This window comes from Hypomesus nipponensis, chromosome 21 (genome assembly GCF_054491055.1).
Source record: "Hypomesus nipponensis isolate SF chromosome 21, ASM5449105v1, whole genome shotgun sequence".
Taxonomy (NCBI): domain Eukaryota; kingdom Metazoa; phylum Chordata; class Actinopteri; order Osmeriformes; family Osmeridae; genus Hypomesus; species Hypomesus nipponensis.
In genome coordinates this window covers 8,598,081-8,610,478 of record NC_140381.1, presented here as the reverse complement: position 1 = coordinate 8,610,478, position 12,398 = coordinate 8,598,081, and the positions used below count along the sequence as shown (strand labels likewise).

The window sequence follows — 12,398 nt, the reverse complement described above, 5'->3', positions numbered from 1 at the left end:
GTTTGTAGAGGTAAATCTGAGAGTTCTAAAAGGGGGGCAAGGGAGGGAGGTATAACTGGCTCTCAGTCATAACATCGCTGCTTTAGTGCATGCTCTAGTGACCTCAGCGGTACACAGTACCCTTCAATGCTTGCTTGCATCAGATAGTTCTAACTGCTCTAACAAACAAACTCTGTATCTCCTATTTTTACGAACTACAATATACATGTTTAGGCATAACACAATGAGGCATATCTCTGTAAAATGTATGATATTTGGAAGAATAGAAAAGATAATACATTTAAATACGTATTTTGATTCTGGTTCGTATTCTTAACCAGACGGGTTGTGACAAAACATATGGACTGAATAAATATTACGCTTAAACATAAGTCTGCCTATTTATGCTACAGTGGCGTCCTCTGCTGCTTAAAAAGTAGAAGAACGTCATCACTACTTACTATTGGCTGTTTTCACTCATGTGACCAAAACACTATCATGGCGGCCTCCGCTGCAGTCCGGTCGAGCGTGGGGCTGACTTTGAGACTTTCTAGAGTTATACCAGACTGTAGCAAATGTCCTTTTAACAGGTTAAATACTTGCACAAGTGGCATTTCTAGTGCGTCGAGAGGAGGAACTGTTGATCGTTTTCGGACGTTGAACCGACACTTACAGACCTCTAACGGTGAGTTGCTTCAGTACGTCATTAGCTACAACTACAGACAGTCGCGATATGCAAGTAAACAGATCCAGGTTAGAATTTTATTCACATCAGGAAGGTAGTCTGCCCAATAATTCGCTGTGCATTTCTTAAAGATCATGATATCACCCAAATCAAATCAAGGGGAGGTTAAGTAACTAGCTAACAGTTACATAACTCAATCATCCTAAGATAGTGTTGTGCCTGCTTGTGCAACAAGCCGTAACCCAGTGGTGAGCTGAAATTATTTTCGACTATTTATTGGAATGATTCGGGAATGTAAAGTAGTATGTTGTGTTTTATTTCTAAACAGGATTGTACCACGACGAGGGGAGGACTAACGCGGAAGACCCTGACGATGTGTAAGTGCTACCTTTACAGATAGCCTATAGGCAACATCTTACAATTCAGCATATGCTACCTTTCTCCACAACCTTCAGTAGGAATACGTAAATTCACTTCAGAACTGTCTAAATTGACGGTAACTTAAAGTTACAAAGTAAGTTAACCCCACCTTACTTTGTGGACTGCTAAACCTTTCTCTGACCCTTCCCCCAACTAACTGTTATCTGTTCTTCAGGGTCAACGTGGTGTATATAGACCGGTCTGGACAGAGGATTCCAGTGAAGGCGAAGGTTGGGGACAATGTCCTTTACCTGGCTCACAAGCATGGTATAGAACTGGAAGGTGAGAAGACAGAGAAGATATAATCATCTTTCTATAAACGTCAACACAGAAATCTATGCAGTAATCATTTAATTTCAGGACTTCAAATATATATATATATATATATTTAAAAAAAAAAAAACTTTGAGACTAAGTCGTCTTTACTAACAACCTGTAATTATAGAAGCAAATATTCAGTAGAGACAGAAACAGACATGCGACACACACACAGCCAGGAAACGAATCCAAAATAAATACAATTTAAATTCAACCCCCAAATACATCTCCCTTAAATGATCCCTGTGTATTGGTTCTTGTCTCTGTGTCAGGTGCTTGTGAGGCATCTCTAGCTTGTTCAACGTGTCACATCTATGTGAGTGGAGACCACTGTGACAAGCTGCCGGAGCCCGCTGAAAGGTATGGCCTGATCGCATGACACAACACACTGAACCAAACAGTTTTGTCATCAAAACACTACACACCTGTTAATGGGGATCATTCTCCCATTTCAATTGGATGGGGGTTAGTCATCCAAATACGACACAGTATCTTACAACACTTGAAAGCTGCTGGCTCATCCTCTGGTCCTCTCCTCCCTCCCAGTGAGGATGACATGCTCGACATGGCCCCCTTGCTCCAGGAGAACTCTCGTCTGGGATGTCAGATCGTCCTCACCCAAGAGCTGGACGGCATGGAGCTCACCCTGCCCAAGGTCACCAGAAACTTCTATGTGGACGGCCACGTTCCCAAACCACACTGAGGACCGAGGGAGGGAGGAATCTCCCCACCGCGGCCGCCGTCTTCTGCTGGAGGGAACAGGAAAGAGGGAGACGGGTGCAGTCGGCCATCTTGGGTGTACTTTGCGGCCCGTGGGTGACCAGGGATTGAGGGTTGCTCGACTGGGATAGAGAAGCACTTATAGCGTCTCCCCCTAGTGGACCTGTAAAGAAACTCCTAGTTTACCGACGACAGGACAGCATGCCAGATAACATAACAGACCTATGCAAAGGCCTAGATCAGAGAATCACTAAAACAAATCTGAAGTGCGGAGTCATTGGGCTCACATTCATGAGGTCCTGTGTCCAGTTTGGGTGTCCATGGTTAGCAGCTGCTTTATGGGGAAAATGTTGACTGGTTTTCAGTGTTTGTGTAACTATATGTGTCATTCTCAGGCCAGGATTGAGACGTCAACTCAAACTATTCAGTCACACACACTGTTGTTCTTGAATAAGTCCTTGAAATGTATAATAGTCATTAGATATGACATATGTCATTGCATCAATTCAAGAATCCTTTATTTGGTAGGGCCACAGTGTCCTTGAATGGAACATTCCATGTTACAACTAATTTACAAAGGTCATATACGCACAATTCTTTTTCTGAACAAAGCCTCCAAATGGTATGAATGGTTGCTCGGTAACCTATCAACTCACTTGTCGCAGTACCAACACACAGCTTCCATTGTATTACTGTTGCATCATATTTGTTCCTAGTTTGCTCATGTGAGAGGTTTGTGAGGGTGAGGGAAGTGACGTCAAGGTTTATATTATTTTCATATTGACACAGATTATCCTCTTCATAAAGCCATCCGCAACCATTAACCTTTACCCATACTACAGGTGGCATGCTTTTGAGTTTGAGTTGCTGAAGGAACCTTATTGGAGCTAAAAGAGATGATCTCTTACCAAATATTGTTGAATAAACTGACAGAGGAACCTTGTGTTTTTTCTCTGACAAGTTATTTTACAAGTCTTGCACACACCAATCCTGACTATGTTTTTGCCTTAACATTCAACTTCCAGAGTTCTAAAAAAAAAAGTCAGTCATAGCTGTGTTCATCCATTTTCAACCTCCAAGGTTTTTTCTTCTTCGTGGAGCCATCCCTTAATTTGCTGTAGCCAATTATTGTCACTTCTCACTAGCTCCATTCCACAAATTAGCTTATCTAATCTGATTCAGGCGTGCTTGGAAAGAAAGTGACATAGACTGGACTGCTGGTTCATCAGATGAGTCCATGAGATCTTGGAACGTTTTTACCAATACCTAGTCTGCACTTGTACTGTAAGTGTCACATGCGCACAAATGTATGTAATATGTGTTTAATTGGCAAATCATTTGATGAGCATTAAAACTCGTTTTGAAAATAATTGTGTCCCACGCATGTTTTTTTGTTTGTTTAATCATGGAGCTAAAGAGGATGTAGGACACGGGAAAAACAATGTTAGTGTCCATCTTGACAACGACTAGCTAGTTGTCTGCAAACTGCGACAAGAAAAACTGCACTAACCATATGCTGTGTAATTGTCTCAAGACAAATAATCGATAGCACTAACTACACACGTTTGTTACATACAACTGTATGTTGTGATCCATGTATACGTCGACGAATTGCAAATACCAAGACCTTCGACAAGTGACCCTCACGGGCAAAGTGAGCGTTGAGAAACACGAATGTATTTCAGTCAGAACCTTTATCTGTTCCAAACGCTTACTCAGACTAATTGATGACATCACAAGCACCTGTAGCCTAGTTATGTTGTCCTACGTTTCCTGTAGGCCCAAAACAATTGCCAAAACGTGACATGAATTGAGCACGGATACGCTACTGAATGAAGAAACCACAGGTAAACCTCACTGCTATAAATCGCAATAATGTGATCCATTAGTGAAGAGGATCATCTTTCCTACTGCACGTTATTTCTAGTGATCTAGACGGATGATCATTCCGACCATGTTGAGTTAAATCCCCATGCCAGTTTATCGTTGCAGTTGTGCCTGAAATTATCGATTTAGGTTGACGTACTATCGTTGTGAGTTTACTTTAATTCTGGGTAAAAACAAGTGTCATCACGCCACGCACGAAAGAAGGTCAAATCTGATGGCACCAGCCTGAGTAGCGCGAGCATCTGTTGAAGCTTGGCGCTAGCTCGAGACAAGCCATCAGAGTTGCCAGTTCATTTCTGGATTTAAGTTATTACATTGTGACTGAGGAATAATATTGATACATTTCAACACGACCGCTGTGAGTTCTGTTTTATGGCTGTCTTTTGATGTTCTTCACTATTTTCACGATACTATTTTCATAATTGTTGATGTGGGGGTCTAACAACACTAGCTGTGAGGGTTGAGATACCTCAAACACTTTTTTGGTCGGATGGGTTACAACTTATATATTACACAGTTACATATATGACATCTTTTGGTACAGTTTTCAATCAAGGATACAGCACACTTTGACATTTTCATAATTTATTTCTCTTTCTTTGGGACAGACACATAAACATGAGCTCAGGAGTAGAGCTACCATCCATCAGACCTCAAGCAGCCAGTACCACGGAGGACCCAGACACCCAGAACCCCAACCAGGTGACCCAGTCCACCAACCAGTTGACCCAGTCCACCAACCAGGTGACCCAGTCCACCAACCAGGTGACCCAGTCCACCAACAAGGTGACCCAGTCCACCATCCTCTACCTCCTCCAGGAGGCTACCATGCTAGCCCGCCCTGCCCCCAACAGCTGCTTTGACTCCAGGTCTTTAACGAGACCTGACGGAGAACCTGAGCATAACTGTGTTTCCCATAAGCCCCCTCTTCAAGCCATTTCCTTCCTTAAGTGCAACCAGAACCAGTGGGAGAATGACTCTCCATGCACATCCACCTGCTCCGAGTCCTCTCAGTCCAGCGCTCGGTGCAGCAGTCCCTGGGAGGTCATGAGTCTCATCAACCTCCAGTGCGAGAGGCTCCTCCATTCGAGCGACCGAGAAGAAGACAACCCAAGCTTAGGCGCCGCGTTTTCCACCCCAGCGTCAGACGCGACAGCCCTTGGGTCCAATCTGGGACGCGTGAATACCGGTGTAGGCCTTGTCCATCCTTTTGACATGGCGACAGAGGGAGCCGCCTGTATCAGGTCCAGCGCCCGGATGGGTGAGATGGAGGGAAGTGGCATGAGCAGCAGAGCAGAGGCTGGGGAGCAGCGGTGTTCACCCAAGAAGAACTCGACAACAGACCAGCCTGTTCCATCGCAGGCATTCGTCAGTGTCACATGTGGAGACGCGGGCAGTTTCGGTTTCAGAGATTCAGGGGTGCGTGTATGCCTCAGCGCCAAAAAGGAGGAGAAGGAGGAGGACGCCTCGGTTGAGAAGGACATATTAAAGGAGCCTTGCTCTGGAAGTGTTTTAGCACTCCAACATGGTTCACCTGCACCCGATGATATCCCTGTGCCACAGCATCAACAGCTGCCGTGTGCCGTGTCAGCCGAAGAAGAACACCTGTATCCAGCACGACCCTCGGCAACCACGATCGCGTACCTGGCATCGAGCTCAGGATTGACACTGGACTTCAACTCCAACCTCTGCATCACCTTTGACCCCCAGGACGGCGTGAATCAGCCCCAGAGCTCCTCGCAAGCCCTGTCGCTCACATTGAGCGGTGAAACCGGGCGAGCCGACGACTCGGCGTTGAGCCAAAATGGCCGCCCAGCCGCCTCGGAACCTGAGGCCGAAGAAGGTTCCAAGCAGGAGGGCCCAACCCTCGAGCGGTCTGCCTCGCCTGTGACCCAGCGGAGAACCAAGACCCCCAGGAAACAGCCCCGTCCTTCGCGCAGCGTTGACGTGCGCGGCGGGGGCGTTCAGGGCGTGACCTTCCGGATACACACTGAGGTGGACGACAACAAGGAGCAGTCTCGGCTTCTGATAACCTCCAAATACAGGTAGCGCCACAACATAGCTGTATACACAATGCTATTCTCCTCACGGGTACGAGAGACAGTGTAAAAATTGTGTTTGTGAATCAAAAGTAATAGCCCAAATTGGTCAGAGGAGACCTAATAGGAACCTGTTAGTGTTCGTATCTGAAATCAATAAAGTTGGCGTTTTAATCTTGGTGTCACACAGCACAACAGTGCATCGTTGCACAACATCTCTGTTTCTGTCTGCATATTTGTATTTTAATTGTATTTGTATTTATATTGTAAATTACGGTAACTTTAAAATTTTATTGTACATTTTATTTAAATTCTAAATCCACTTTGTATTGCTAGTTTACGTACCCTTAGTATAGTTAGACCTCATATTTACATTTTTAAGATTCCTATATGTTTAATGAATGCACCTTCCTGCCAAAGCAAATTCCTTGTCTGTGCAAACTTTTATGGCGATTAAAACCCTTTCTGATTCTGATATAAAAAGGCCCCATATCCTACTGGTTATCCCACCGTCCTCTAGTTTACGCTACTGCATTCTTTCCCAGTGACGAGCTCTCCAAAAGCGTCCGGAAGTCGAGAGTCAGGTCAAGGTCGTCCCAGAGCTCCTTGAGGACCAGCAGTTCTGACGAGGAGAGCGATCCTTCCACCAGCCTCCACAGTGAGTACCTCTCCTCTCCCAGCAGGGGGCAGCACAGCAGCACAAAATAGCAGCGGCCTTGACCCATGGGACAGGTGGAATATATTTGATGGTGGATTTTCTTTTTTTTTTAAGAGGGTTATTTTGGGGAAACTGCTGGGTAAACACCGTTAACACTTTAATGAGCAACAAACGGTTGCTGTAAAAGGGGTTGAGAGAGAGAGGAGAAAAAGATGGGAGGGCGAGAGAGGTGGGAAGAGAGAGAAAGGGGGAGGGGGGGGTTAACCAAGGCATTGAAACATGTAATTGTATGTTCGTTTGGGTAACAGCACAGTCGTGTGTGTATATATACACCGCCCATATTCAGGGAGACTTGAAGGATGACTATGTCAACAAAAGATAAGGTGAGGCCTTCGGAACACTGTCCTGAAAACGGTCATTAAAACCCTCCTCTCCCCAAATCAGAGAACAAGATGTGCGCTTCCTGCCGCACCAAGAAGACCCCCTTGTGGAGGGACGCCGAGGATGGGACCCCCTTGTGTAACGCTTGTGGAATAAGGTGGGACGACTGAGAGAAAAAAAAAAGTCCTACTTCCATCTCGTGAATTGTTGTGGTTTGGAACTGTGACCTCACAGCTGACTCTACAAGCCACAACATGTGATCATTTCCTCTCCCAAACAAAGACTAAACATGCCGCCGCTGTTTTGTTTTGTGCTCTCGGTGGCGTGTCCACTTTGCCCAGGTATAAGAAGTACAGAGTGCGTTGTACACAGTGCTGGCACATCCCCAGGAAAGAGGGCCACTCCAACACGCGCTGCTTCAAGTGTGGAGACCTCCTCCGGCTGACCTCGTCCCACCGCAAGCACACGGCCTGGTAGCCCAGCCGACGACGCGTTCGATGGAAGAACGAGACGCCACGCCCGATGGCGCTACCGTGGAGGACGACACGCGCTCGGGTAATAAGCGAGCCCCGCCCTCCCCTCGCGGTACGTGGCCAGGCCGACAGGCTCTGCGGCTCTTTGGTCGGTCCCCTTTGGAGTCATGTTAGCCTGTTACGTCACTTCCTGTGAGCTGCCCTCCAAGGCCTGCCACAAGTCTCACTGTTGGTTTGGTGCCTGGTTGTAGATAACACACTATGCACTGTGCTGTAGCATAAACACACACATACTCCCTCTGAAGAATACTCAGACTGCACTAAATTGTCTTATTTATTAGCACTTATCATACATCTTGCTCTGGGTCTACACATAAATGAATAAACAACAAAAATGTCCTAAAAATTGTAATTATAAAATAGAAAGATAAAAGACTACTGACGTTTTTTCTTGTTCTATGGAACTCTTTTCCATAAGGTTCTTATACTCTACAGACACAAGAAGCTGGGGTTTTCATTCTGGACAGAACTTCTAACAATAAACTGCCAGTCATACACAGAACTTTGTAACAGCATTGCCTTAAATGACATGCTATCCAGCTGTTAAATACAAGTTAAATTAATGTTGGTATCTAGTTGTTTGAGTTTGAAATGTAAACTTTCAAGTAAAGGTTTCGAGTTGAATTAAGTTATATATGGCTTTGTATTTGTTGTATTTTATATTTGTGCTGTTTTTCTTCCTTTTCTGAATGATGTGTTGGGGCAGTTCTTGTTATTTTCTGTCTGAAACTATACCTCAAAATAGCGATAATTTAGCTGGTCTCTATGTCTGGAGGTAAAAACAGAATGAACAGTGGTGGAATAAGGATTTATAAAATTCTTATTAAATCATCTTATCTGATTTGTTTTCGTCTTTATTTGATATTGTGTGTGTGCGTGTGTCACAAAAAGGTTTTACAAAAACCTGGACAGCGTGAATGTTTAAATTAAACAGTTTCAAAGCTGAACAATTCCAGTTTAGCTGGATTGAATGCGTTCCGTCTGAAATGATCATTCCATCGGATGCAACCGTTTTTAAACTGAGAACTGCAAAAATCCGTTTCGAAATTACAGTTGCCAACTATATTGCTCTGCAAGGCCACCCTTATGCCAAATACATACCAAACGTATGACAGCAAGCTCTTGAAATGTGGCTATTGAAATCACTGGTCTATTAAAAATATTCAGCACTATCTTAGTGTAATGAATGCCCTACGACTCAATTTTAACTGTAATCTTGAATTTCATTTATTGATTCTTTCTGGAGGAGTGCAATGATTTATTTTTATTGCAATTTTTTTTTTTTTTTACTTCTTACTCCGATTTCCTTATTGGTAATTTTGTGTATTTCTATGTAGGCCTAGCCCAAATGATACTTAGTTAATGGATGGTGTATATAGGCCTATAGCTTATTAGACTCCCTTATGTAAATATATTATGAAATATGACTAGGCTGATAGGATTGACTGCTATGATTTATAACAGAATTAAAGTTTTCGTATTCTTTTTGATTACGACGTTGACGTTGAAACAAATGGACGAATCGGAGAATTACATTAATTCAATCATTAATAAAGGAAGGCTCGTGTAGGCTAGAGCGCGTCTTTTGTCAGGCGCTCCAGGGTTTCAAAATTAACCCTAACTTTAAAACTTTGATTATCATACATGAATATGTACATCTTTCATAACAGTGATCTTCGTTTTAGTCTTAGGGGGGTAGGCTATTTTGCAAGAAGGAGGGGATGAATGGAGGAGGGTGAAAAGGCATTCTTGGAGCAGCTGTGTTTTCTTTTTTTGTGAATGAAAAGCGAAAAGGCAGCGCGTCGTGTGCGGGCATCTGCGCGTGTAGGACCTCAGGCGCTCATCTTGCCCCTTGCTTGGTGCAGGTGGCGCCGGACCCATTTGAAGATTATGACTTTGGACAGAGATCTAATGGAGCCCGAAATCGACGTGGAGGGAGACGGTCGAAAAGATGCACAAAATCAGGATTACGCACTGGGGCCCGACTTGGAGCAAAGCTCTGAGCTCCCTTCTCAAATACGAACCAGTGAGGACGTGGAAGCAAGTGGAAGCTCTCACCTCAAGTGTTTGTCAGGAACAGGACGAAATGTGGCTTGTGTCAAGCCCCCATACTCCTACATTGCTCTTATCACCATGGCAATCCTTCAAAGTCCAAAAAAGCGCCTTACTCTCAGCGAGATATGCGATTTTATCAGTCACCGTTTTTCCTATTACCGAGAAAAGTTCCCGGCGTGGCAAAACTCCATTCGTCATAACCTGTCCCTCAACGACTGCTTTGTCAAAATGCCTCGGGAGCCCGGAAACCCTGGTAAAGGGAACTACTGGACTCTAGACCCAATGTCATCCGACATGTTCGAAAACGGGAGCTTTCTACGGCGGAGAAAGCGCTTCAAGCGTCAGCATTTCCGATTTGGAATGATAAAGGACACCGCGCTTTTCCCCACCGCGATGCCCAGTTTCCCATTCTACAGAGCGCATGGACTAGGACCTTGTTTCCAAGCACCCAGTGTGGACCAGTACCACCACCTTGAATTCAAAAATTACTCGGCTCCTACCCCTAGCGTACCTCCGGTAAGCAGCATCTTGCCTGCGCTCTCATCACTATTTTCCAGGACGGATGCTGGCCAAAAGCCCTTCCTTTCATCTCAGACTCTAACCTTTGACAGTTTGTATAAGGCGCACTGCTTGGCGATGCCTCCGACTTCGCTTCCCAGTTCCCCGTTTCTGTCTCCAGCCTCGCTTCATTCCATGGAACCCCCGCATCCCCTGAACCTGAATTTGGACTACCACAAATTGCGTCCTTTCTCCACTTCTAGCTTTTCAAACAAACTCTTGCAGCAGCCTGGTAAATAAATTCCGACTATTGATCGTGGATAAAGTGGATTCATAGGCACTTCTCTAGACTACTGCCTCTTTAGTTTCGGAATAATTCTGATTAGTTTCTGGTATATTTGTGTTTTGAATAACAATTTATTTAAAATTTGTAAAGGTAATTTAAGGTGCCAACATTAACTAAAACAATCCAAAACGGCATTGATGGAATACGGATATTTAATAGGCCTGTGTTCATGCGTCTTGCTACGAACTCTGCTTTATTTTCTGATTAAGAGTTTTGATGTGCTAAATATGAGTTTATTTGAATCCTTTGGACATAATATCTTACTGAAAGAACATTCAAATGTATCGATAAAAGGTATAATATTTTGCAGATTAGCATTGCTCCTGTTTGAGCAATTACAAACAGGAGCAATTGGAGTATTGATGTTCAATTGCACTACATTAATGGAGGTTTTATGACTTTTGTAATCCAATTAAGCTTTTTTTGTGGCCTATTTAGCCAACAATTTACTCATTATCAGCAACACATTTATATGCACTTACAGAGGAAATGGAGACACCTCGAAAGCAGGGAAAAAACACATGCTGTATTAAACTGTCATACTTCAATTTATTTTATTAATTTCTCTTTTCTTTGACTGAAACACCTTCACCTCAGCTCGCATATATAACATCGTCAGAATGTGACGCCATCATAAAGTTTATTTTATTTTACTCCCCGTGTCGACATGTGATTGATTACCGCTGCAACGTTTTTTGAAAGAAGCCACGTACAGTATACATAAGATCGCACATGTGCACGCACATTCTCCCTCACTCACACTATCAATCACTCACTTATACTCTCACAGCACACTATCTCTCTGTGTGTGGGTGCCCCCACATGTGTTACAAAGGAGGTTTTTTCCTCAGTCATAAATGGCTATATTGCCAATCCTTGTACCCCCAAATAAGTAGCAGATGACCGTGGCATTTTCTGATCTGCAATGCCGTTACAATATGATCAAATGCATATGTAGCCCGGACATCAAATATTATTCAGCATAATGAGAATGATTCCTGTTTTGATGTTTCTAGATCCTTTGCACAATTCTTTTTGTTATGTCTTGAACTGCAAAGTAGCCCACCCTACTTTGCTTATGAAGCTATTGAAGCAAAGACAGTCTAACATTACTCACTTATGGGATTCCAAATGTAATGGATACTGTAGGCTACATCAAAGGGTGTTGTGTATACTTTCAAATTGGTGCATTTTAAGAAAAATAAAACACAAATGTGCGTGTGCGTGTGAGATTGAGAGTGTGTGTTTGAGTGAACGCATTTGTGCGCGTTGGGACTGACACTGCCAGCTCTAATTCCCATCAAATCATGTTTACTTGACGACCATAACATGGACCAACAATATTACCAACTAGCCCATGAGGCCAAAACCATTTTAACAATCCAACAAATTCAATGTTTCCAACTTTTTCAAAACATTTAGCCAACATCCCCTCAACAAAAAAATCTCCCATTACTCGAATCAATACAACTGAACTTACAGTACACCATGATCTAGTTTAAAAAACACAATTCAAGAGAAAGCAATGTTGACGATGGCGGCTGATGTAGAAGTGGTTTCCCAGCCTGTAGGTGCTGCTCGCTGAGAGCATGGATGGATGACACAGAACCAACACGCGCTCATGGCTGCCTTCCACCTCCTGCTCCCTTTGAGCAGTTTGCTTTTCCTGGCACACTCCGTCATATTTCGGTTTTATTCAATTACACCGCACACACGCACACACGCGCGCGCGCACACACGCTCCCTCCCGGGTTAAACTGTCCGTGTGTCACCCGTGTGGCCCGTTAAAACCGTGAACCCTGAATCTCAGTCTCCGAGCCCCACGGGTTTGATGGTTTATGTGTGTTTACGTGCTGGTCGGGTATCGTGACGTTCCCTG

General features: G+C 44.0%; 3 protein-coding genes across 5 annotated transcripts; all 3 read left to right on the top strand.

The window, feature by feature from the left end:
- The first annotated feature begins 471 nt into the window (after positions 1 to 471).
- fdx2 (ferredoxin 2) lies at positions 472 to 3,492 on the top strand. The gene is made up of 5 exons (XM_084686125.1): positions 472 to 664; positions 993 to 1,041; positions 1,260 to 1,366; positions 1,675 to 1,762; positions 1,949 to 3,492. The coding sequence occupies exons 1-5, from the start codon at positions 478 to 480 to the stop codon at positions 2,103 to 2,105; spliced, it is 588 nt and encodes a 195-aa protein (XP_084542251.1). The 5' UTR covers positions 472 to 477; the 3' UTR covers positions 2,106 to 3,492.
- Positions 3,493 to 3,534: 42 nt separating this feature from the next.
- On the top strand, positions 3,535 to 8,461 carry zglp1 (zinc finger GATA like protein 1). 3 transcript variants are annotated; one of them, XR_014740658.1, is made up of 6 exons: positions 3,535 to 3,969; positions 4,618 to 6,054; positions 6,594 to 6,706; positions 7,151 to 7,244; positions 7,429 to 7,642; positions 8,039 to 8,461. XR_014740658.1 is itself a non-coding variant. In XM_084686121.1 (5 exons), the coding sequence occupies exons 2-5, from the start codon at positions 4,628 to 4,630 to the stop codon at positions 7,562 to 7,564; spliced, it is 1,770 nt and encodes a 589-aa protein (XP_084542247.1). In that variant the 5' UTR covers positions 3,535 to 3,969; positions 4,618 to 4,627; the 3' UTR covers positions 7,565 to 8,461. The 3 variants fall into 3 exon arrangements, 2 of the variants coding, with proteins under 2 accessions (XP_084542247.1, XP_084542250.1); XM_084686121.1 differs by having other exon boundaries at positions 7,429 to 8,461; XM_084686124.1 differs by lacking the exon at positions 3,535 to 3,969 and adding an exon at positions 4,230 to 4,367 and having other exon boundaries at positions 7,429 to 8,461.
- Positions 8,462 to 9,399: 938 nt separating this feature from the next.
- Positions 9,400 to 11,067, top strand: foxd7 (forkhead box D7). Its single transcript, XM_084685336.1, has one exon. The coding sequence runs from the start codon at positions 9,400 to 9,402 to the stop codon at positions 10,471 to 10,473; it is 1,074 nt and encodes a 357-aa protein (XP_084541462.1). The 3' UTR covers positions 10,474 to 11,067.
- Positions 11,068 to 12,398: the final 1,331 nt, after the last annotated feature.

What these genes read in the sequence shown, in the direction of transcription:
- fdx2 (XM_084686125.1), top strand. Translation starts at nt 478, where the DNA reads ATGGCGGCCTCCGCTGCAGTCCGGTCGAGCGTGGGGCTGACTTTGAGA. An exon ending in GCGGAAGACCCTGACGATGT is followed by an intron (nt 1,042 to 1,259) that starts GTAAGTGCTACC and finishes TCTGTTCTTCAG; the next exon opens with GGTCAACGTGGTGTATATAG. An exon ending in CTGCCGGAGCCCGCTGAAAG is followed by an intron (nt 1,763 to 1,948) that starts GTATGGCCTGAT and finishes CCTCCCTCCCAG; the next exon opens with TGAGGATGACATGCTCGACA.
- zglp1 (XM_084686121.1), top strand. Translation starts at nt 4,628, where the DNA reads ATGAGCTCAGGAGTAGAGCTACCATCCATCAGACCTCAAGCAGCCAGT. An exon ending in CTGATAACCTCCAAATACAG is followed by an intron (nt 6,055 to 6,593) that starts GTAGCGCCACAA and finishes ATTCTTTCCCAG; the next exon opens with TGACGAGCTCTCCAAAAGCG. An exon ending in TCCTTCCACCAGCCTCCACA is followed by an intron (nt 6,707 to 7,150) that starts GTGAGTACCTCT and finishes TCCCCAAATCAG; the next exon opens with AGAACAAGATGTGCGCTTCC.
- foxd7 (XM_084685336.1), top strand. Translation starts at nt 9,400, where the DNA reads ATGAAAAGCGAAAAGGCAGCGCGTCGTGTGCGGGCATCTGCGCGTGTA.